The following is a 24,960-nucleotide window of genomic DNA, read 5'->3' as shown; positions in this document are numbered from 1 at the left end:
AGATAGATATAGACAGATATAGAGAGGTAGAGTACGGGCGCGCGTGTGTGTACGTGTATGTGTCTGTGTATAAATGCGCGTGTGTGTCTGTGTGTGTGTGTATGTGTGTGAGATATATATATATATATATATATATATATATATATATATATATATATATATATATAATGTAAATTTTCACTCACATTTTTTTGGCCGAGAAACGAGTCGTCTCGGCCAAAAAAATGTGAGTGAAAATTTACATTATATATTAGCTCTAACCACCATTATCGAGCACTTTCGTACCTACAAGTACCCACCAACACTCATATATATATATATATATATATATATATATATATATATATATATATATATATATGTATTATATATATATATATATATATATATATATATATATATATATATATAAAGAGAGGAGAGAGAGAGAGAGAGAGAGAGAGAGAGAGAGAGATAGAGTCGAGGCGGGAAAAAAGGTGGTATATGAATGTTATTTCATTTGTTTTTGAGCCAGTGAAACGTTAGGTATACATAAATGCTATGCTCCATCATCGTTACTTCATTTAAATCCAGAGTTAGATGTTTGTGATATATAAACAAGATAGAGAGAGAGAAGAGAGAAGAAGAGAGAGAGAGAGAGAGAGAGAGAGAGAGAGAGAGAGAGAAGAGAGAGAGAGAGAGAGAGAGAGAGAGAGAGAGAGAGAGGAGAGAGAGAGAGAGAGAGAGAGAGAGAGAGAGAGAGAGAGAGAGAGAGAGAGGGAGAGAGCCTGGCAGATGGTGCTGTAAAAGTTGGATCCCGGAGTCTCATCACCGCATAGTTTTTATATTCTATCTCACTAATCTTTCCATTTCACATTTAGATCAGTGAAGGTATACTTATTATTATATTTGTTCAAGTCTGCTTGGAAATCACTGCAGTCATTACACTTCTTTAATACAATTGTTAAAAAATTGAGCTTTTATATAGCGCAATATCCACTAAATGTGCTCAAAGCGCTTTACAAGGGGTCCCTGGTCAAACGCAACGTTTAACATGTAGGACGGGACATGCCGCCTGTTAGGCGATATTACAATTTTTCGGACAAAGACAACGCTGTTAACGGCCAGGTACTCATTTTACACCTGAGTACGGTGAGAGAATGTGAGTAAAGAGTATTTTCTAAGGACTCAACTGTGCGCCGAGCGAGGCTCGAACCCAGGACCTTCCGATCCGAAAGCGAGTGTCATACCACTAGACCACATAGCCTCACAAATACAGTGAACATTGCTCCAACAATGGGACATACTTTAATATTTAATGATCGACATTATAGCCTCGTATACAATAATACATATAACATATTTTAACAGATTGTTACTCGTATGCTTCAAACCATATAATCTTGATTTGATCAGCCTCAGAGTTTATATAATCTGATCATGGAGAGTAAATTTCCCATTCCCTATTTGTTATCTATCAAATTGTGATAAATGTCTGAATTCATTTTGAATACATGATCCAAAATTTTTCATTTTTGAAATATAATTTTATCATTAATTTTGTTCAAGTTTAATATATTTTCATTTAATACGCTTTCTCTTCTTTATATTTATGTAGCTGACACATTTTCAAAAGTGACTGGCATGGAGATGTGTGGAGAACTTCATTATCCAAATGCCACCACGTTAGAGGAGGCTCCCTATTTCCCTCTGACTGGACCTGTAAGAGCCACCCTTGTCATGAATAAAAAAGACACCCAGAGAAGCTACAAAATTTTCGCCAAATGGATCAGGGTAAGAATGGTCCTTGATATTAAAAAAATCTTAACAGTATTTTCATCGGTTCTTTAAACAATTTTTTTTTACCGAATTGTGCATAATTTAAAAATAATCAGAAAAAACGAGGGACATTTAAATTGGCTCCTCATCTAATGATACTTTGATGTTGTTTTGCTATTGCTTCATTCAGTGTCCTTCAACTGTTTTATTTGTTTTGCTTCAGAAATAGCCAATTCTGCTTAGTTATAGTTCGACGCACGCTATTCATAAAAACAACTACTTAGTCATTCAAAAAATTGGGCTTATAAATATGAATGAATGGCTTTGACTTAAGGGACGGTTTAGGTCTAATTATTAGGAAAATCCTTCAAAAAAATGATTTTCAGATTTTGGTTGAAAACGATATTTTATTGTCTTAGAAATAATATTATTGAAGCCCAAATTCTTAAAGTGGACTGACTATAAAGGCACGAAAAACACAATTGAAAAAGGTACAGGTAGTAAGAAAAGTGTTAAAAACGGAAAGCTATTTTGCTATTTTCTCAATAGATATGTCATATTTCTAAGGGTATGGGATGCTGTGTCAAATGTTTCTCAGAATCTATTCAATGAAATTGTCTGAAAGATATAATATAGATAATGTATTATGTCGCTATTGAGAGATTTTTTTGATAGGGTATATGTATTTTAAATTATAATCCAAATTTTGAATTTTAACATCAATTTTGTGATAACATTTTGATTCTCAACTTTGTAATGTTCTTTTAAAATTCCACAGAATTCGAAGAAGCTTGAAGCCCAATTCCAATTAGATACACCTGGATCTAAAGTAGATCGACATATTGCCGCTGACGTCACCATTGGTTTCAAGGAAAACCCAAAAGTGGATATTGTTCTCACTTCGCCATGGAAGAAATTTGTTCTGAATGGTGAGAGAAATCTGTTGAATCTGCATGCTTATTTGGTATAATAAATGATGTGTAATATTTTTAAGTCTATAATCTCCACAATTTTTATACAAATCTGGAGTATAAGAGACACTCAAGATTAAATGTTCAAGTCATGGTTATCTTAATGATAGAAATTAAATGCAAACGTCAGAAGTTGAGACTAAGGTTTTATGATACTGTTTCTAAATTATGCTTCAAGTATTCAAGTAATAAGGCACATCTTCCACTCTTCCATTCCAAACGGCTTGGAAGTGTGTTTGTAGCTAATCCCTCGGAGGACAACTAATGGATAGGTTACATATTGAATCATACGGTGGCAAAACTATTTCAGTAACAGGTTGTACAGGCAGATTCTTAAAATTACGGGACGTAAATGAGCGAGGATTGATGCTCTTTATTTAAGATCGGCATTGATTTAGATTAGAAAAGATGATCTGAAACTGAATCTGAATGTTTCTCGAACTCGACTCAATTCTGAGTATTTGTATTCGAGAGCGGAGAGAATTGTTGAATGTAACAGCCATTCTTGGTATTTAGGCTGAAGAATTTTGATAATCTTTGTTTGAATGTTTCTAAATCTGTTGTGTTCACACATGATTCGGGAAGAGCGTCCCAGTCATTGATGTGCGGGGTGCAAATGAATATTTGAAGATGTTTGAGTTTATAGATTGGTGTTTTTAGTGTGTTTGAGTTGGTTTTTCTTTGAATGCGTGTATTTCGTTGTAAGTCTAGTTGTTCAGGTATGATGGCCGTCATTTTGACTGTAATTTTGAACATGAGAGTTAAGCTTTGTTCTTTCCTTCTGTCTTGTAAGGGAGACAACGCAGCTATAGGGGCTGAAGTCATTCTTTTCATCATTCTGAAACCAGAAGATCAGTTCCACGAGGTAGAGTGGTTTTCCAATGAGATTGGAACAAACGTTTTGACATCGCACTTTTGTTTCCTATTCTCCTGTAAGGTTATTGTATATTTAAAAAAAAACATATTTTAAAGAATAGTTATCTTGAACCAATGTCTCCTTTTCGATACATTTCGTTAAAGACAAATGTATTATATTATAATTTTATTTGATCACATTTTGAGGGGAAAAAAACACACATACACATACACGCATATTCTTCTTCAAGTACCAAGTCTGTGCCAGACATCGGTGATCATGATACGCCATTCATCTCTCTGATCAGATAACCTCAGAAAACTAATATTACTCTTCTCTTTCTTTGTCACCCAGCTGTTCAAACTATTCAAATATGTTTTTCTTGGTCTACCTTTACTCTTTTTACCTTCTATCTTTCCTGTGAGAGCAAGATGTTCAATACATTTATGTCGATTTAGGTGTCCTAAAAATTGCATTTGTCTTTTTCTTATTGTACGAATTAATAGCCTTTTAGTTTCAGCTTGTTCTAATACTTCTTCATTAGTTTTCTTCTCTGTCCATGAGATTCTTAACATCCTTCTAAGAAACCACATTTCGGCTGCCTCCAGTTTCTTTCTAATGTCTTCTGTAATTGTCCATATAATAATACTGACCATACGTAGGCCTTCAAAACCCTATGTTTTGTTGTCATTGAAATATTGTGGTTTTTAAAAATTAGACTCATTTTATTAAAACTATCTTTAGCTATTGCAATTCTTCGTTTTATTTCTGTGTTGCATCTGCCATCTGAAGTTATTATGTATCCAAGATATTTAAATGCCTGAACTTGTTTTATAGTTTTTCCATTGCTTATTTAGTTGCATATTGGATTTCTTTCTCTTCTTGATACAACCATGCATTCTGTCTTTTTTACATTTAAGTATGACCCCACATGTTCACTCTCTGTGACTATTTTATTGAGGAGTAGTTGTAAATTTTCTTTTGAGTCTGAAATTAGTGCTGTGTCATCTGCATATATTATATTATTGATATTCTCACCATTGATCTTAATGCCTGGGATATCTCCCAAAGTTCTAATAATTGTTTCGCTGTAGATATTGAAAAGGTCTGGTGACAAAACACATCCTTGTCTAACACTTCGTTTAATTTGTATATATTTACTTAATTCTCCTTCAATCCTGACGGCTGCACTTTGTTTCCAATATAAGTTTCTAATAATTCTAAGATCTTTTCCGTCTATGTCTAGTCCTTCAAGGATATTAAATAGCTCACATGTTATAAACACTGACTTTAATAAATCATCTGGAATTTTACCACTGTCATATATCTTATTCAATAGATTTGTCACTGTGTTTAAACCTAAATACACGCATATACATGGATAAAATACACTCACTCTCGCCCCCCTTCCCCACCCCAACCCCACCCCCACCCCACCCCACCCCCACCCCCCCCGTCCCGTGATTTTTCACTAACAATATATCCATGACATACACCCCGAAATAAAACATATAAAAAGGAAGAAAAAACTGACCTAAAAGAAACACCCCCTCCCCCCAATCAAAGCGTTATTCAAATAAAAAAAAAAACAAACTAAAACAAAACCAAATATAACAATTGTTTGTTATTAGTGACTTGTACCTTTTACCCGTACTTTTAAAATTTCACTTAGGTGAGGCTACCATAAACAAAGACCTTGCCAGTCTGGCTGGCAGTGTGGCCATTGATAATGACATTCAATACAAGTTGACATCGGAACTGAAGATGAGTTCAAAGGGAAAGTCGCACCAATACTTGCCATTTGTGGAGATTGAAAATAATGGAGAAAGAATTACACTTCTTACGGGATCTGCTGTTTACACTGAAAAGAAAGACGTCATCTCAAACTTGGAGTTGAAAGACTTGAACCAAAAATTTTATACTTTTGGCGGTAAGAAAATAGTTTAAAAAATCCAACCCCTTAAACAAACATTCAGCACTTCTCCTTCAGAGTCACGAGGCCCATGGAGCGGGAGTTTATCCCGGTTTCTATAGCGTGAAACGGACAATAAACAATTGCTTACTATCCTTTTGATAGGAAGCTAGTCTATTGCATAGTACTTTCTGACAAACCTAATAGACCCAGCTACCCAATCACTGCTGGGTGGACAGGGGAGTCAGAAAAAAATTCACCCGGGATCGATATCGGTTCCATTGCGTGTGAAGCGAGTGCTCTACCAACTGATCTATCGGGACCCCGCCCCCTTTCTTAAGTGCTTTATGCATCTAATTCTCCTCTGAGAAAGGGACTCTTTTCGTCAAGTTACACTCATAATTCAAATTTCGCGCCTAAGAATCATTTGAGTAAAAAGACTTGCTTTTTATAAAGATGATGCATTATACAGAAAAAAATTGTCCTTTCGCCCCCCTCCCCCTTTTTTTTCTTATTTTTTTCCTGAAATTCTATTAGCAAAATAAGAATATTTCAAGTAAGTGTAAAATGAAGAATATGATATAGCATACCTACTAACCTGTTTTCATTGCATTGGTTTGCCAGCTTTAGACAGTTTCTTTAGTTGTGTTTTTATGCTTACAATACTATGAATACAAATAATCCAGTGCAAAAAATATAGGAATAAAACGTTAATATTTTCTGCATGTTATGTCATGTTTTATGTATAGAAAATAGAATCAGGAAAATATATTAAGGCGGTTAAGGTGGAATATTATCTTACTTTCACTTTCATTAACATAATATATTTGCAAGATTAATATGTATTTGCATTTTAGTCTATTATGATTTCGCCAAAAAAAATTGTCAAAACACATTAAGATAGATTTTAAAAATAAAGACTTTAATCAAACAATTTCTTCAGGGTTATTTATAGGCAAATATTAGTTCTATTTATTGATGAAATATTCTGTTTATTCAGGTCGACTTGTTTTTAGTTCACAAGAAAAGAGGATTGAATTGTCTGCAGGAAGAAAGGGACAAAAACCGTATCTGCTGAGGGCTGGCTCAATAATGAAGAAATCTGGTCGAAAGAATCAAAACATCAAAATTGACCCTGAGTTTCTGATCCAGTACTATAAAGGAGAAGTAGTATCTTTGAGATCAAATGGAGAATTCCAAGCTAAACCACTCAAAGTTATAGGTGATATGACTTTGAATACAATGAGAATAAAAAGACCAATCACTTTAAAAGGTAGGATTTCAGTCGACATGTAGATATTTGCTGGTCGGATGACCTGACGCAATTATAAACCTTATTTAAATAAGTTGTCTCTGCACTTCACTGCGTCATCTGGGCGGGATGTACATATGTGTCTCTATAAAAATGGACAAAAGTTTGCCTTGGTTTGAGAGTATTACCATTCAACCAATGAGCTTAAAACGATTTGAGCTATCAGACCTGCAAATGAGTACACATCGATTTCATTTTGTAGATCACTACTTTTTTAATAAATTACATTTATGCTTTAAGGTTGTTTGGGATGTAATAATTGATATTTGTTTAACATTTTCTAAAGAAAACAAAAATAGTTTAGTTCATGGTTTAGGGAATTACAGCAACTTGAGGTAAAGTTTCCATATTTTAACCAGTTTTCTCCTCAATGACGCGTGTTTCATTTATAAATTACTTCTGGTATATATTTTATCTCAATGAAATCTAATCATGAAGACCAATCATTGTGTTACTGATTCCATATATCATCAATCGTAAGTATAATGTCTGTCTTTCCTCATGTCCTAAACAAAAATGATAATTTAATACAACCTAACATTTTTTGATTGGTGTGGTCATGTATTTGAGCTAGCAACTAATACTTCGCACTGAACTGGGCATTGATGCACAAACTCTTTTTACTTTGTAACAAGGTAATAATCTTATTTAAGAAACTTTAGTCCATGATTAAAAAAAAATGTTTCTCGCATTACTAATCAATCTCGTTTAGTCACATTGACTTGGTTTCTCTATAACTTGGAAGACATTGAAAACCTTTTACGTACTCTTTATTAATTTCACTTGGTTGTATTACAGTTGATGTGAAACAAAAGAGACAGAGCTATCCAGTAACTGTGAAACTGTCTACACCCATTGTCAGTGGGGACGTGAAGGGAAAAGTGAATTTGCGCAAGAACAGCTATAGTGGTGATATGAAGTTGACTTACAGAGCTGGTTCAAAGTCTGACAGAGTTTCTTGGAGTGGAAAGATACTGGACAGGAGCAAAAATAGCTATACTCAATACAATTTTAATAGGTGACTATATTATGCTCGAATTAAATTGGTGAAAGTAAAGCTGATTAGGCGAGTAAGTAAAGCTAAACTGACGGGTAATTTGTCCCATTACCACAGAATAGTTTTGCTTAAGATATAGCACAGCTATGGGGCTCAATTTAACGTACTTTTATATATGATTGATAGAATGCACTCCCACACTATGGAAGTAAAACCGGAAAATTGATGGAGAAACATTGAGAACAAAAGGTACTGTATTGGTTTGAGTACTGCTCTGCCATAGAATTGAAGAAGAACTAGAACACGCTCCACCATCAGAGACTCTAGACAATAACTGTAGCAACAGGGATGCGCAATGTTCCTGAAACAGAATAATAATCTCATCACAAGAATATAGGTTGTTGTCCTATTACACTTAAATTAAAAAGAATTGATAAAATAAGAATGGTAGGAATATAAATTTTGAACAAAACATTTTGAATAATATGAAAATATTGATAACACTTGACTGAAATCCTTGTGTTAAAATAGTTTAATCCGATAGAATTGAAAGACTGGGTCTATCTTGCTTTGTAATAACAGAACATCAATATTACATTCTCTCTACAGCAACCTGAAATTCAAGAGCATGCCTGACTACAACACCATCAGCTCGATGGAAATAACACAGAAAAGGAATAAGAACGCCGAAGCAGTGAAAAACACGGCAGAGTTAATCATTTACTACGGCAAGAAAGCGAAATCAGACAAAAACAAAGTCATTCAAGTGGTGACCTCAGTCAATACTGATATGAAAAAAGCTGAGATTAAAGCTGATCTGAAAGCTAAAGTACCAGAAAAGGTATAGGATTGGATTATTGTCTATCTTCTATTTATAAATCAAATCCTCAGTGTTTATATTTTTCTTCTTAATCTTTTTTTTTGACGTTAAAAACCAGACAATCTCTCTATTTTGTCTTTTTCTTATAATCTAATCCGTGTGCTGAGAAAGAAAATAGCATGAAAAAGGTGAAAATGCTATTATTCCATCTTTATTCGAACACCATTAACAACGGACTAATGATTAATTAAGACTATTTTCATTTTTTGGGAAGAACTGTTATGCCTACTGTTTCTGATAAAGATCAGTATATTAAAATTGAAAATAATATCTTTTACAAAGTATCAATTGTATATTTAATAAGATATCATTCTTATTTCCACAGAATGTTGACATTAAGGTAGAGTTTGACCACCAGCACAGCCCAAAGAAGCTTGATTCTAAAGTAAAGTTCCACCTAGCTCCTTTCCTTGAGGAAGACATCAATGCAGATATCCGTATTCAAAATAAAGGCAGATCCCTCCATGCCATAACAGCAGTTGGAAATTTGGAAGTATATGGAAAAAAATACAATCTAGTTTCTGACTTGAATCAAAAATCTCAGAGGCGATATGAGCACTATTTGACTCTTTCAACAAGTGATGAAGATAAACACACACTAGTTACCGTTTACAAGAATGCCAATAACAATCATCAAATTTTCACCACTCTGGACACAACCAAATTTGAAGAGCCTATGTCTCTTGGCCTGTCATCAGCTATAGAAAGTCCCTTTGGTTTCCACATCTTTGGATCTCTGAAGGAGAATAACAAAGAATTGTATTCTTTTGATGTATTGTCCAAACTTGAAAGAGGAGTAGCTGGCAAATGGAATTTGGAACTTGCTCACCCACAACGTAAAATGAGAGCAAGAGCAAATTTTAACAATGCCAAAAACAGAATAACAACAACAGCTTCGGTAAACTGGGATGTTGCGTCTAGAGAAAAATTAACCCCAGAGGTCCTCATGACTGGCACTTTTACGCACGATTCACAGCAAGATTCTCTCTTGTTGAAGGGAAATGTCAAATTTAATTCTCCTTTTAAGAATTTTGAGAAACTCAGCACCAACTGGAATTTTGAAAAGTCTGAAACGGATTTGAAGTCAACAGGAAAGCTTTCATGGGGTGGAATCCATAAACAAATTTCCACTGGTTTGACTGCAACTCTACCAATCTCCATTGAAAGAACAAAATTGTCTTTCACGGCCAAAACTCCCTTCAAGAGTTACAAGGATGTTGAACTTGAAGTTAATCATATGTATAACCCTGAAGTCACAACAACTCTGAGAGGGAAATTGGACAAAGATCAATCTGAACTGATTTTGAATGGAAAGCATAATATCAATGATTATTCAAGAAATATTGAAGGAGTTTTGACTCTGAAAACACCATACCGTTGGGCGAGACAGGTTGAGTTGACTGTGGAGCACTCTAATGATGAAAATGAGATCAAAAGCAAATTAGAAATTAACAAAGATGGTAGAAAGTACAGTGCAAACTTGCTTTCATCTCTTAGATATGACTCAGAGAGAAGTGGGCAATTGACACTTACTGGACCAGAGAGATCAACTCAAACCTCATTTACACACAAGATTCAGAATGGAAAACGACAGATTACAACATCTATTGACAGTGCATTGAAAAACAAGAGGAGGCGGTACAATGTTGATATTTCGGGTCATTATTTGGATTGGAATGACTTTAAAGTAAATGTAGATGTAAAATCCCCCTTAAAATCATTGAAAAAAGGTGGACTTGAAATTGGTCTTCAACTTGAAGATGAAACTTTGGAAAGTAGAATTATTTTTGTACAAAACCTCGGTAAAACTGGCTATGATATCAAATTAAAAAATAAGGATAATGAAAAAGCTGCTGACATTCTTCTGCTGTTGTCACCATTGTATGAAAAGGACGTATACTTGAAGTCAAACATACTTTATGACAATTATCCAGTAACTTTTTCCAGTCAGATAAGCTGGGCTCCTTCTTACATAATCGACCTCACTGGTTCTTACAAAGCACAAAGTTTTGACGATTTGTCGTGGAGCCTGAAACTGACAAGTCCGTTTGAAAATTTTGAAAACATCAACATTGTGGCTTCTCATGATTTGAAAAATTCAATTCGAATATCACATTTGAATATTGATTATGACTTAAGGAAAATGATTGATGTCGAGATCAGAAGTCAGAATGATGACGAGAAAAAATTACTTCGTATCAAGTGCAAGATACCAGGCTTCCCATTTGAAAGCCTCGATACAGGTCTTAGTATCGACAAGACAAGGGGATTCTTTTCAAAAGCTGATTTAGAACTGCTATTTTCTCAGGAAGAGAAATATGAGGGGGTTGCCACCTTGAAGGTCTCACGAAATGACAATATCAGAGGAAAACTTGATATCAAGACTCCAATAGAAGATTATAAACACATTGAGGGCAGTCTGATTTCAGAAGGTCGTAAAACGGACAAAACAACGTTGGCACTGACCAAAGATGGTGAGAAAGTACTTGACATCTCTGTTGAAAATAAGAACAGAAAAGATAAATCCAGTCTTACAGTTATCACTCAAGGGACATGCTTTCAAAGTGTGGCAGAGAAACTTAGAGATCTTTTGGAAGACGTTGACATCATACCCAGTAATTTGAAATTTAGGTATGAAATTGCTCACAAACTCACCACTAAGTTTGTAATGGAAGAAATAGATGGACAAGAAATATGGACAGTTTCTCTGAATCCCGAATTCAACTCTGGACCGCAGGAAGTTATATTTGCACTAAAACAATCAATTGAAAGCTGGAAGGATTTTGGCATTAACGGTTCACTGACAATTGATAGTGAAAGTTTAAGTGGAAAGGTTTTGGTTAAATTGTCTGACGATATTAATTTGGAATCCATGATTGTATTCCCTGGTAAAGAATCATTGGGAATAGAATTTAGTCTGTCAAATAATGAAGATAAGCTGGAGTCAAAAGGTAATTTCAACCTCTTTTCACTTGAAAGTAGCTTCTATTTCATGATGACTAGTATACATCACATTGAGTTTACTTCATTACTGAAGCGATCTCGGAGACATTTAACTAAAGTGAATTATTCACACTCAGGTAACAAAGAAAACCTGTTCATTTGCAATTTAGTTGTTGAGGACGTAAATGGTGTGAGGGCAGCTATTGACTTTGTTTCCAAGACGAGCCCAGAGCACAGTTTAGATGTCAAGGTACAAATGCCTTTCAAAGATTATAAGAAATTCGCAACTATGCTTAAATACGACAAAACTACGTTCAGTGGTAGACTTCAGCTTAACGATGACACACCATTCACTATAAATGGCATTCACGATAACTTTAAAAATCCAAAATTCACTCTTAAAACACCCTTCCCCCTACTGCAAGTTCTTTCTTTTGATGTAAATGGTGAACTGTCTGACGGGTCTTCAAGTTTTACTGTACAGTTTAATGATCATGATCAGATTGACGGAAATGCAGAATGGAAGTTTGATAGTCCCTCAGAAAATAAAATCATTTCAGGATTCAACTCAAACATTGATGGTTCTCGGATGAACTTAAAATTCGAATCTCAAAACACAGCACAACCAAGAAGAACAAGCTCACTCCTTATGTCACTGAATGATGTGAACAAGGTAGGATTTTCCATTTTTTAAAAAGTTATCCTTTACAGCCTATCCAAAAACTCTTCAAAAATCACATGAAACCTTTAGAATTTTTACTTCATATCAATGTGTAAATATTTTATTCAGATTAAGACAAGTCTATCTAACTTGTACGAAAATATTTTTGGTATGCATTATCCAATGTCAATAAAATATTAAATATTTGTATGAAGATATTTATTTTTATTCGACAATTTAGAGGGCAGGCACTGGTGTAAGATAATGATCTGAAAAAAGTATGTTTTATTTTTGCAAAATAAAAAAGGAGCTAACTCAAATGTCTTCGTCCCAATCCTCACATGTTCAGTGTTCGTATCTTGTGATGCAGCGAGGATTCACTGCTGAATCGCGTACCCTTGTAAAGAATATAAACATTAAATTGTCCCAACTATCGGTGGTATAATGACCTATAATTTGAGGTTCGATCCCCAGTCAAAACAGGCTGACGTTTTTTAGATAGTTTTTTCTTTCTTGTATAATTCCATCTGCTTTGTCTGGTACGGTTTCATACACACTTTTTCAGATCTTTTTCTTTTTTTTATGTGACATATTAAGCAAAACTTAACTGTTTGAAAATTCGAAAAATCATCAGAGTATTTCCTTAAATTGTTTGGTTATGATACAGTCAAATAATATAAATGATAAATCTTTTTCGTAAAAATAGAATACTTTATTCATATAAATGAAACACGCTGTCCCTCAATTTCTAGTGGTTGCAACGACTCTTGCAATTTCTAATATTTTAATTATGTGCCTCATAGTTTTGTTTCAATCGTTCTTTATTTTTTTGGAAGTATTTGAAATTAAAGTAGATGCATTAAAACATTTTTGAAAAATTATTTACGATAACTTAATAAATGCAGTATATCAAATTATTCTGTTCTCCCGACAGATTGTTTACACTACCATAATTGAGAAAGACTACAATGACAAGGATAAACTTGACTTTGAATTAAAACTGATGTACCCTAGTCTCGCTTTGGAAACGAGAGAACTTGTTTTCGTCTTTGAAGGGAACACTGAGAAAGCAAAGGGCAATATTGAATTACTGGACGGTTCAGGACAGGTTTGTTTTGTTATTAAGTGTAAACTATCATTGTTAAAGTTGTGAAAAAACATCCAACACGAGGCCATCAGGACTCTGTCAACTTGCTTGAATAATAAAAAAAAACAGTCCTTACCTATCGTTACTTAGACTTTTGAATTTTGATGTACATATTGATAATTATGTAAACCGTGCAAACAGAATGATGGGAATAATATATAGAACCTTTAAAAGTCTTGATAAAACCACATTTTTATATTTGTATAAATCGCTCGTTCGACCAATTATAGAATACGGAAATTGCATCTGGAGCCCATTATATAAAAGACAATCTATTAGTATTGAAAGTGTACAGAGGAGAGCTACCAAAGAGATTTATGCAATACAGTATTTATCTTATATGGAAAGGTTAGAATTTCTTGACTTACAAAGTTTGAAATATAGAAAAATTCGTGGGGATTTAATTCAGGTTTATAGATTGGTACATACATGGTCTGGATCGGATAGACTTTTCTGATTTTTTTTTTCATATTCTAATATTACTTTTACCAGAGGGGACAAGTTTAAGATTTTTGTCTCGAGATGCAAAACAAACATAAGACAAAACTGGTTCGGTATTCGTATTGTCCAGAAATGGAACAGTTTGAAATTTGAAACAAAGAATGCAAAATCTATGGATTATTTCAAGGTGTTAGTAGACAGGGAATTATATGGTGGGAGATTTATATATGACGAATAATACTTGTTTGCTCTGCTACTGACATGACTTTCAATCTTGTATGTATATATTATGCATTGTTATATTATTATGGTTATCTTCTATACGCGTGTGTATGTATGTATGTATGTATGTATGTATGTATGTATGTGTGTGTGTGTGTGTGTGTGTGTATGTGTGTGTGTGTGTGCTTTGCAGGTCACGGTTAAAGATATATGTTTGTACACCACATATACATGAGTACATTTAAGTTGTAATCTTTAATCAATAGATTTATGGCATTACTATTATTATTAAGGGCATTCAAGGGATTTTATCCTATTTTGCCCTATACCATATTATGTTATGTTATGTTATGATGCTCAATTGTACTATAGATCTTCGTATCGTCTGCAACCAGTTTGCAGGCTGAAATCATGCCACATGGTAAATCATTTATATGTAAGATAAATAAATAAGTAAATAATAATGATAATAATAATGATAAAAATAATAATAATAAAAATAATGATAATAATAATAATAATAATAATAATAATAATAATAATAATAATAATAATATAATAATATAATGATAATAATAATAATAATAATAATAATAATAATAATAATAATAATAATAATAATAATAATAATAATAATAATAATAATAAAAATAATAATAATAATGATAATAATAATAATAATAATAATAATAATAATAATAATAATAATAATAATAATAATAATAATAATAATAATAATAATAATAATAATAATAATATTTCATTATCTATATAAAGGATCTGTCTGATATTATAAATTCTTAATGCAAAATTTTTGCTGATGACATCAAAATGTATGCACCAACATCATATAAAGATATCTTACAATGTGATATAAATTCACTAATACACTTGGTCTGAAAATTGGCAGCTTTATTTCAATATTACTAAATGTAGAGTGCTGCACATTGGTAGGTCTAACCCTTTATTCTCCTATTACATAGGTGACAATAACATGACTGTTATACGAACTACATGCTCAGAAAGAGACTCGGGGATCATCTTTGATAATAAATTGTATTTTGATATATATGTCATTGTTTAAAAAGAACGAACAATCTTGTTTGAATTATATACAGAGGCTTCAGCTATCTGTTTAAAAACGTTTGTCCAACTTTATAAGTATGTCATAAGACATTGTCTAGAGTATAAAAAATATTAGGAGTCCCTTATTTAAGCGACAGTCTGTTGAAATTGAGAATGTACAAAGCCGTGTTACATTACTTTTACCTGAAATTCGACATCTATCCTATTTAGAAAGATTAAAGTATCTAAATTTGCCTTCACTAAAATATCGTAGAATAAGAGTTGATCTTATTCATGTATAAAGACTCGTGCATGGTTCTTACAATATAGATTATAATGATTTTAAAAATTATTTGCATGTTACAAACACTAGGAGAGATAAGTTTAAGATATTTATTGAAAGATGTAATTCGTCTATAAGGAAAAAATAATCTAATTCAAAGGACTGTGACAATATGGAACAATCTAAAGTTTGAGACAAAATAACCAACATTATATTTGATTATGACGAATAATGTAACATGACATTGAATATAACATTGTATAACAATTATTTGAAACTCTCGAATGTACAAGTCGGACATGCCACATGAATATAAAGAGAGTAGATTATACTACGAATATTGAATATGACACTTATTTATGTATTATAACTTTAATTCTCAAAATTATCAATTAATTGACATTGTATACTAATTATATAATTGATAAATTGTATCTATGCATAAAACTTACACAGAGCATTTAACGGTTTTTAGAACCTATTAGCTCTTAAACGATGTGATACGATACGATACGAATAATAATAATAGACGGGGTCTAATAATAATAATAATAATAATAATAATAATAATAATAATAATAATAATAATAATAATAATAATAATAATAATAATAATATAAAATAATAATAATAATAATAATAATAATAATAATAATAATAATAATAATATTAATGATAATAGTAATAATAATATATAATAATAATAATAATAATAATAATAATAATAATAGACGGGGTCTAATAATAATAATAATAATAATAATAATAATAATAATAATAATGATAATAATAATAATAATAATAATAATAATAATAATAATTAATGATAATAGTAATAAATAATAATAATAATAATAATAATAATAATAATAATAATAATAATAATAATAATAATAATAATAATATAATAATAATAATAATAATAATAATATAATAATAATAATAATAATAATAATAATAATAATAATAATAATAATAATGATGATGATAATGATCATGATAATAATATTAATAATAATAATTTTAAAAAAATAAATAATAATACTAATAATAATGATAATAATAATGATGATGATGATAAATATCCCATAATGATAATATTTGATTTCATTATTATTGAATAATCGTTAATGATATTTAATGGACGATTAATTAAAGGAGCTAAATTTTGCAAAATTGACTTTTCTCTACTACTCTATACTTTATATATGCTTTTATTTGGCCATATAATAAATCTGATAACGGCTAGAAATACTAACATTCTGAATAAATCTATTTTAATTTACGAAATGAAATCTCTACAAATTGTCCTTAGTATTAGATTTATTGATACATTCAAAGTAACTGTGCTAACTGTAGAAAATGTAGTTTCCATTTAGACGTTGATCTAAGTTTTTGAAAGTACAGTTACTCATTCCAAAGCGTTATTTTTCCTTCATCTCATTGCAGACTTTGGATGCTGATATCCACATTGATATGCTTAGTGACAAAAAAGCAACCCTTACTCTTCGTAAACCATCTGATATGGAATACTCCTTTACCAGAGGAAGTTTAGAGAACATGAATGAACTCTACTTAAACTGGGACAAGTAAGTCGAGTAGAGAGGGCCTTCAAAATAATATTTGATCGCTTTCTCTTTCTTCTCAATATACTAGAGACAAAGCGTCATTGATGAATGTATAAATCAAATAACAAGGAATATAATCTTATTTGATCTATATTGTGTGGAATCTAATCACTATATTCTAAGGCAGTATATTTCTAAATGTCTCATCATTACCAATAAGAATCAATCATGAATATTTCTATTGGATTTGTGAAATTTTGAAATTATAGAATTAAGACAACATTGGGGCAAATATTTATTTAGCACTTTAAAAAATGTCATATTTCACAAGAATATATTTTATATCTTTGGTTTAAGGAGTGATCCTAATGCTAATGTGGTTATTGGAGCAACGTTCACAGACGATTCAACCTATTACAAAATGGACAAGTCAGTGAGTCTACAATTTTCCTGCCCAAGCCGATCGATTGGTTTAAAACATTCCATCACTGCAACCAAAACAATCTTTGAAAGGTGACTGATACACGTACTAGTAAAGCTAAATACTGTTGTGGACCATTGGTATATGAAAAATAACCTAGTCCCAGAGACTAGAAATCAAAGATGGAGTCAACTAATAAAGTAAATTAGAATGATCAATTGAGCTAATTAAGATTAGATAGACAACTTCAAATGATTAATTACTTGGATGAATAAGTTTTGTTTTAACGTTGCAAAAATTTATTTTTTGTCATTGACTTATCTATAAAAGAAATTTTTATATTCTATCATTTTAAAAAAGTGCGTTGAAAATGCTTCCCTGTCATGTAAAATGAGTGCTTTTGAGTTATCATTGGGAAATTGGAGCAATCTATATTCAGCCATTCTTTCTGATGTTATAGTACAGCCATCGGAATTTTCTTTCGAGCTGTAAACAGGCTCCTTTGTTTATTTATCTATGAGTCAAACTAAACCAATTGACCAATGGTAGTTATTGGTATCTTCGAATGATGTGAGAATTTCTCATGATGAGAGTCATTTTTGGACACGTTTAATTGCATGACCATTTACTCAAACATAAGGAGATAATTATCAATCGTCTTCATTGGTATAAAGAAAATTGAAATTTTTTTTCTTAAAGGGACCATTTAAGAGGTCAGTCTCTGAGAAAAAGGTCAAAAGTGAATGTTTTAAAAAAGTGCTTTTATACAAACAGGTTCTCCCTAGCTCATACTCATGTTTATATTAACAATTTAAGAGAAAATATTTAAATGCATTATCCTATGTATTTTACAGTTCAGGCCGGGTTTACTGGGATAACGACATGGACAGTGAAGTGTCTTATCAAATGATTTTGAAAGACGACAGTAACAGGATACAAAACTCTTACAACGGTGACCTTAAATTCAAATTGCCGACAAGAACCATTAGTGTTACTGGGTCTGTCAGGTAAATTAAAAGATATTATTATCTTATAATTTTATATTTATGTAGTCTAAAAATCTTCATTGTTAAACGCTTTCCTCAACGGGACGAAAAATCACTCATTTACAATCTCTATAACCAAGTATATGAGTACTCGTCATTAATATGCATAGAATATGTTAGAAAAAGAAGGGCAAACACTATATGAATGGTTAATATATTGTTATTAAGTGTAACGTGTTCTAAAATGTGAAAATAGATTAACATATGATGCATGGGATATTCTCGTTCTAAGCAAAAAAAAAATATTTAAAATCTAGATAGAATAAGCCCCCCCCCCCCCCCCAAAAAAAAAAAAAATTAAAAAAACCTAACCCCTCCCCCCCCCCAACAAATAACAAAACAAATCAAAAACAAAAGAAACCAACTCTACCTAAAGAAAAGAAAACAAAACAAAAACATGAACAATCCAAGAACAACCCTCGTTTTAACCGTTAAATTTTAATCGTCATGAAAATCAAAACTGCTGAAGATATCTGTTGTTTAATATTTATCACTGGATGAATTATACAATTTGTTTTAATCTTTCTATTTCAAAAGTGACCAAAGCAGTGAAGTTCAGGCTGAAACAACATTCTTCTGGGATTTTGATAACGATGCAACAAAAAAGATTGGGCTAAAAGGGACTCGTCTTAAAGGTTCACACACACAAGTTGATGTTTCTCTCATCCTTCCCAAGGTATATAAATATTATAAATATTTTAACATGCAATTATATAATTTGAAGATTTAAAGGTGATGTATGATATCCGTATTTCTTATTCAAGTGATTGCCTTTTGTGTGTCAATTTGCTTTGTCAATCACATTTTAGTGTTTGTGAGAAAATAATTGCTGATGATGAAATATCCACTTTTAACAAGTTATAAGAATAAACCATTTTATTACAAGATTTGAGAGATTTTATTTTCACTTTCAACGAGTGTGCAAGTCATGCGTTTAAAGAAAATGATATCAAACATTTGCTTACAAGGATGGACCCCTCATTGTCAAATAATGAAACAGCTTTTTTATGCCTTTCTAAAAATGTCCAGTATTTGGGGATCGCAAAGTGTTTTGGAAGATATTCAGTCCACTTTATCAAAACCTATGGCTTGATATCCTTATTTATTTATTCATGTATTATTTATTTATTTATTTATTCATTTATTAATTGAGAGCTTTATTGCATCTTTATAACTTCAAATTGTAGGACGCCCATGTTGACAGCAAACTAGTGATGAACAAAGGGAACACAATTCTAGAAGGAGAGACACAGATTTTCTTCTCTGACGACTCCATGAAGACTTTGACTTTGTTTTCTAAGCTAGAAAACAACCCTGGTTACACTGGCTATTTCTCCTCCCCTGAGGACAAGTATAACTATAGGTATGACAATATTTCTGATGCAGTACATTCAAGCAGTAATCATCTACCGGAGAATCAGCAAAAATAATTGTGCTAAAAAAGCTGATAATCTAATTTCATGTTTCTGAGTAAAAATGTGTTACTAGTACTAAAAGCAGTTCTTATCGGTCTCCACGTGTTCTATTTAATTCTATTCAATATTTTATTTGGCCTTGTGATAGTTTCTAAACCGACATACTTGACTCTGAAATTAACAGTATCAGTTTATTTTTCTATCTCTTCTCCATGTAAACGGCTTAGTTTACCTGATTCGTATTGCATAAATCGCAAATATTATGCATTATGAAATCGTTTCACACAGTTTTAAAGAATTACGTCTCGATAAGTTTGGCACACTTACTTAACAGAAATGGCCTTTCATTTTTAGCAGACGACATTACAGGGGAGTTACATTACAGGGGAATAGAGCCATTGAAAGACTCCATTCAATATATGAAATTTCTGCTGATTAATTTTAATTGCTATTTAGGGATACTGAACTGAGGTCAAGACGAGTAAACAGGAATTGATCGATTATGGATAGAAAATAAAATTAGGGAATTCCCAAACCCAAGTTGATTCAGTGTGTGAAAGTTTAATTGCCATCAACAAGACTTGAATGTGGCCCCACTTCCATGAATTACATGTCTGGATCAGAAAACTGTCGGCATGAGGATCAAAAGTCATTCTCAAGTTCCACTTGTAGGATCAAGTGTCATCTTTATGCACCATGATATCATGCATATATAGTAATAGTTTGTATTAAAAATACTTTGTAAACAATATATATTTTTTTGTAGCTAGTACTCTATATAAATCATCAGAGTAAATTGGATTTTTCAGTGCCACGATGGCTTCAAACATTGTGCATAAAACATTTCTATCCAAGAGTGTAACGGTTAGGTAAGGATCGAGTTGTAACTAGAGTTATGCCTCTCTAAAACAGTAATGAAATATACACAAGAATAACATAGAACAAAAAAGTTCAAAGAAATGGACGACGGACAGACAAAACAGCTATTCATCAAAAATAATTTGATGAAATGATTGCAACTTGTGTCCATGATGAAGGCGACATAATTTTAGTTTTAATCAAAATATGCTTTAAATGCTTTAAAGAATAGTGTCGCAAGCAATTCTATTTTTTTGTTATGATATAAATACAGAATGAAACACTCTTGATTATGTTAATATGTACAGCTTTCTTAATATTTTTCTACTGTTATTGATCATTGTTATGATTTCGATAGGTCATTTGTTCTATAAATGAACATTGCGCTGTTTGATATGTTTTTTTTAATCGACTTAAACATTTGTCTTTTTTATGGTAGTCTAGGTAAATTTTACGGATTTCATTTTAAGTTATTTATTATGATTATATTTGTTTTTGTATAATAAAAAATAATTAAATTGTTTTCACAGAAACGTATTCATATCTTGAAACTAGCCTCTCATAAATTATGTGCGCGTAAAAATAAATAATTTTTTTCGCTTACAAAGGACATTAAAAACCTGTATCTGCTCCCTTGGTTGATATCATACGTGATTGGATTGATCTTTTACTATTTTTATTAAAGGAATCATTAGCTTTTAAAAGTTTATTTTGAAAAAAAATGCAATTATCTTTTTCCGTAGATCAGAGTATGTTATTTTATTGTGAGAATAGTTTTAATCTTTACTGGTAAAATTGTGGAAATGGAGGAGTATTCCTTTATGTACACAAAGTCTTGGAGTATTTCTGTTTATTATATACTGTTTGTTTACTTTTATCTTTTTCGTAGCATTCAATTTGGAGTGAGCCACCCTGAATCCCGCATTGATATTAAAATGGTCTCTCATTTGGGATTTGATTCGGAACGCTTGACAACAGCAGTCGGACTTGATTACCTAACCTCACGCAGACAAATAAAAAACACGAACCTCTTTGTGGAAATCAACAAACTGAAGAAAGAAATAAACCTTGTTGTAAGTGTGAAGCCTTTCAACAATTTTTTTTGCCACTATGAAATAACTAGTTAGTTACTGGATCAAATACATTGTTCACAAGAAATTAATAGTATATGAAATGGTAGTTGACTTAGTGAAAATATCGCCTGGCAGCCTAAGAATGACTCTCTAGAAAAAAACGTATTATATCACCATGTTAATAAAGGCTTCTAAATAGAATGATTCTCGTCATATCATCTGTACTGTCTTATGCAAACAGTTCCAGCCCACTTTGTTAAAATTGTTTTCCTCTTATCTGTGATTGAATCGAATCATTTGAAGATAACTATTGCATATCATACCATGTTACAAAGATGTTTGCGCTTAAGTGGAATTTGTACGTCATGTTCAAAGAGAAATGTGATAAATTAAGGACCAGGCACCGGTGTCATTTAAAGATCTGAAAAATTAAATGTGCATGAAACAATGCCAGACAAAGCAGAGAGAATAATACAAGGAAAACAATCCCCAAAAATCAGCCTGCTTCGACGGCCCCAATTCAGTTTTTGGATGTTTTTAAAAAAATGTATTTTTCCTCTGCTTTGTCTGGCACTGTTTCATACACATTTTCTCAGATCTTTATCCAAAGAGAACTGCTGCTTCTCTGTCCCCACGCGACTCTGGCCTTAGGCAGTGATCAATACTATAAAGGTGTTGGTACAAATAGAACGCCTAACAGTCGATTTGTACTGTATGAAATGGGTATATTGCTCCATATTATGCGCAGGGTAATATATAAAACATTGTCAAGCACACTGAGAATAATGGAAAAGCGCAATAAAAATGCTCATATTTTTTTTAGCTCAATTTGATGACTACACTATATTTTACATATATAGATACAACAGATACACATTTTATGGGATAGGGTTTTATGAATTATGAGTTCCGCTATAAACCATATTGGAGTGCTTGATTAGCAAAGAACTAATTTGCTGACCCTTTACTCTAATGTGCGGCTTCGGGTCTTGAGGTATCGCACTTGCCTCAAAGGGTCTTAATTCACATTGTCTTCCTGTACCCAGATGTAAAATGAGTACCTTGCCGTTAACAATTTTGATTCTGTTGAAAACAATGTTGTAATTGCACCCTGCATGCTTGCATGTCTATATGAATTAGTTTTGATCTCAGAATGGACCCTTTGTAAATGGCATTGAGAACATTTTGTGGATATCGCTGTGTACAAAATTTCAAGATATCTTTTCTTAATGCAGAGTGTTACACCTTTCAAGAGCGTCGGCTATTCTGGTGCTATAATCAGCACAGATCCACCGGAATGGATGCATTCTATTACTGTTGACGACATGGAAAGACACGCAGTACACCTGCTGATTGATCCAAATAAAAAAAGAGCCAATCTTGACTGGAGTGAGTTGATTTTGTTGAAGGTTTTAAAAATATATATGAGAGACCCGATATAAAGTTATAGATCATTTTGACGTAATTTGTGACAAAAAAACCCCAAAAACCAAAACAAAACACAACAAAAACAAACAAAATAGACTACATATTACACTATTACATTTGTTGAGCAGCATAACGTGATTTGTTTCATTTATTCTACACTTCTTGTATCTTGTTTATTTATCAAAAAAAAAAAACAAACAAACAATTTAGAACAATAGTTTGCTTGAAACCAGAATCTTTCTAGAGCTTTTGCAACAATAGTTCACGACCTCTTGTATGTCTATTGCAAAGTACTTTCCTTCATATTAAGGCAATCTGTTGTTTTTTTAAAATATGTTCAAAGACGTGCTACTAAATACACATCTAGTGGAGCACAACTACGCCCCTCATACAGTCGTGCAAATGTAAACAATGGCAGTTAGTGCGTAACTAAGCAAACTACACAGTATTACCATCGATGGTATGCCATTAAGTAAAATACTCACTAGTTCTATACGCCTGATTATTAGTCAGTGCCGTCATATGAAACGATCTGTAACATTTACGTTTATAGTCTAGTGAGAACTAATTTCACAACTAGCGGTCGAAGAACAATACAAAGAAAGGAGTAATGTCAACCTCCTTTATTCTATTGGTTGTAAACAACTTGGTTTTCTCAAGCGGACTTGGCGGTGTATCACAAATCTGCGTTTTGATTGGTCAAAAAGCTACTGGTTAATTAGTGCCATGGACGTAAAAATATGTGTTTATTATTTGTGCCGATTCTTCATGATAAAGAAGAAAGATAAAAATGCCTGGGCCTTCTAAAATTAAGATACAGAAGAAATAGAGGTAATTTAATTCAATTATATGAATGAGTTCTTGGTCTTAATAACATAAAATACAATGATTTTTAAAAGCATGGAGATGATCTCAAAACATTAATCTATTATGCTCTCGACATCAATTAGGAAGAATACATTTATATTACATACTGCAAAAACATGTTTAAAATTTCAAACTAAAAATGCTAAAAATATTAATGAATTTAAAGATGCCCTGGATAAGGAATTATTTGCTTTGAAAAACACATACAACTGAGCATTCCTAACATGTCAATGATAATAATTCATTTATTTTCTTACATGCTTTTTTCTATTTCTCCTTTTAAAATATTTCTATCTCAGAGAATATGCAATGTGTAACGTACACTGTGCTATTTGTTATATTTTAGGGACATTTAAGGAACACGTGGAAATACATTTTCCTCACAAAAAAGGCTTAAACTGTTTGCTGACGACAGCCTTCTTTTCGGGACAATAGATAGAAGCGAGAATGCACATGTACATAAAGATTTTGATCCCTCCAGACGTAGTCGTCAGATACATGGCACATGAATTCCATACATTAAAATGCTATACCATGTCAATATCAAACAAGAAAGAGCCTTATACACAGTTACACAATGCATGATCATCCTTTACAACATTTCGACTTCATACGATACCTCGGAGTCCATCTCAATAAGACACTAAAGTGACAACCCACATAGAACATATCACATCAAATGCAGTAAGGATGCTTGGGTTTCTCGAAAGGAAATTAAACCAATGCCCAAGAAAAATTAAAACCTAGACGTGCACAGTTCTTATCAGGGCAATATGACAGCTCTGTGTAGGTCCCCTACTCAAAAAAGGACATAGACAATATTGAAAAAGTACAAA

General features: G+C 32.1%; 1 protein-coding gene across 1 annotated transcript in view; it reads left to right on the top strand.

The window, feature by feature from the left end:
• Positions 1-24,960, top strand: part of LOC144978233 (uncharacterized) — a 69,492-nt gene that overhangs the window by 33,856 nt on the left and 10,676 nt on the right. The window contains exons 19-33 of the mRNA XM_078924045.1: positions 1,598-1,773; positions 2,537-2,687; positions 5,258-5,515; positions 6,498-6,770; positions 7,608-7,827; positions 8,416-8,647; positions 9,012-12,302; positions 13,225-13,398; positions 16,898-17,037; positions 17,374-17,529; positions 18,292-18,444; positions 19,021-19,159; positions 19,671-19,846; positions 21,646-21,829; positions 23,065-23,218. Of these exons, the coding sequence (XP_078780171.1) occupies positions 1,598-1,773; positions 2,537-2,687; positions 5,258-5,515; positions 6,498-6,770; positions 7,608-7,827; positions 8,416-8,647; positions 9,012-12,302; positions 13,225-13,398; positions 16,898-17,037; positions 17,374-17,529; positions 18,292-18,444; positions 19,021-19,159; positions 19,671-19,846; positions 21,646-21,829; positions 23,065-23,218 (5,877 nt within the window). The remainder of the gene's footprint in view (positions 1-1,597; positions 1,774-2,536; positions 2,688-5,257; positions 5,516-6,497; positions 6,771-7,607; positions 7,828-8,415; positions 8,648-9,011; positions 12,303-13,224; positions 13,399-16,897; positions 17,038-17,373; positions 17,530-18,291; positions 18,445-19,020; positions 19,160-19,670; positions 19,847-21,645; positions 21,830-23,064; positions 23,219-24,960) is intronic.

This window comes from Berghia stephanieae, chromosome 1 (assembly GCF_034508935.2).
Source record: "Berghia stephanieae isolate SIO BIC M18660-M18661 chromosome 1, UCSD_Bste_1.3, whole genome shotgun sequence".
Classification (NCBI taxonomy): Eukaryota; Metazoa; Mollusca; class Gastropoda; order Nudibranchia; family Aeolidiidae; genus Berghia; species Berghia stephanieae.
Note: the sequence above shows the minus strand (reverse complement) of the source record. Positions and strands in the feature narration are given on the sequence as shown.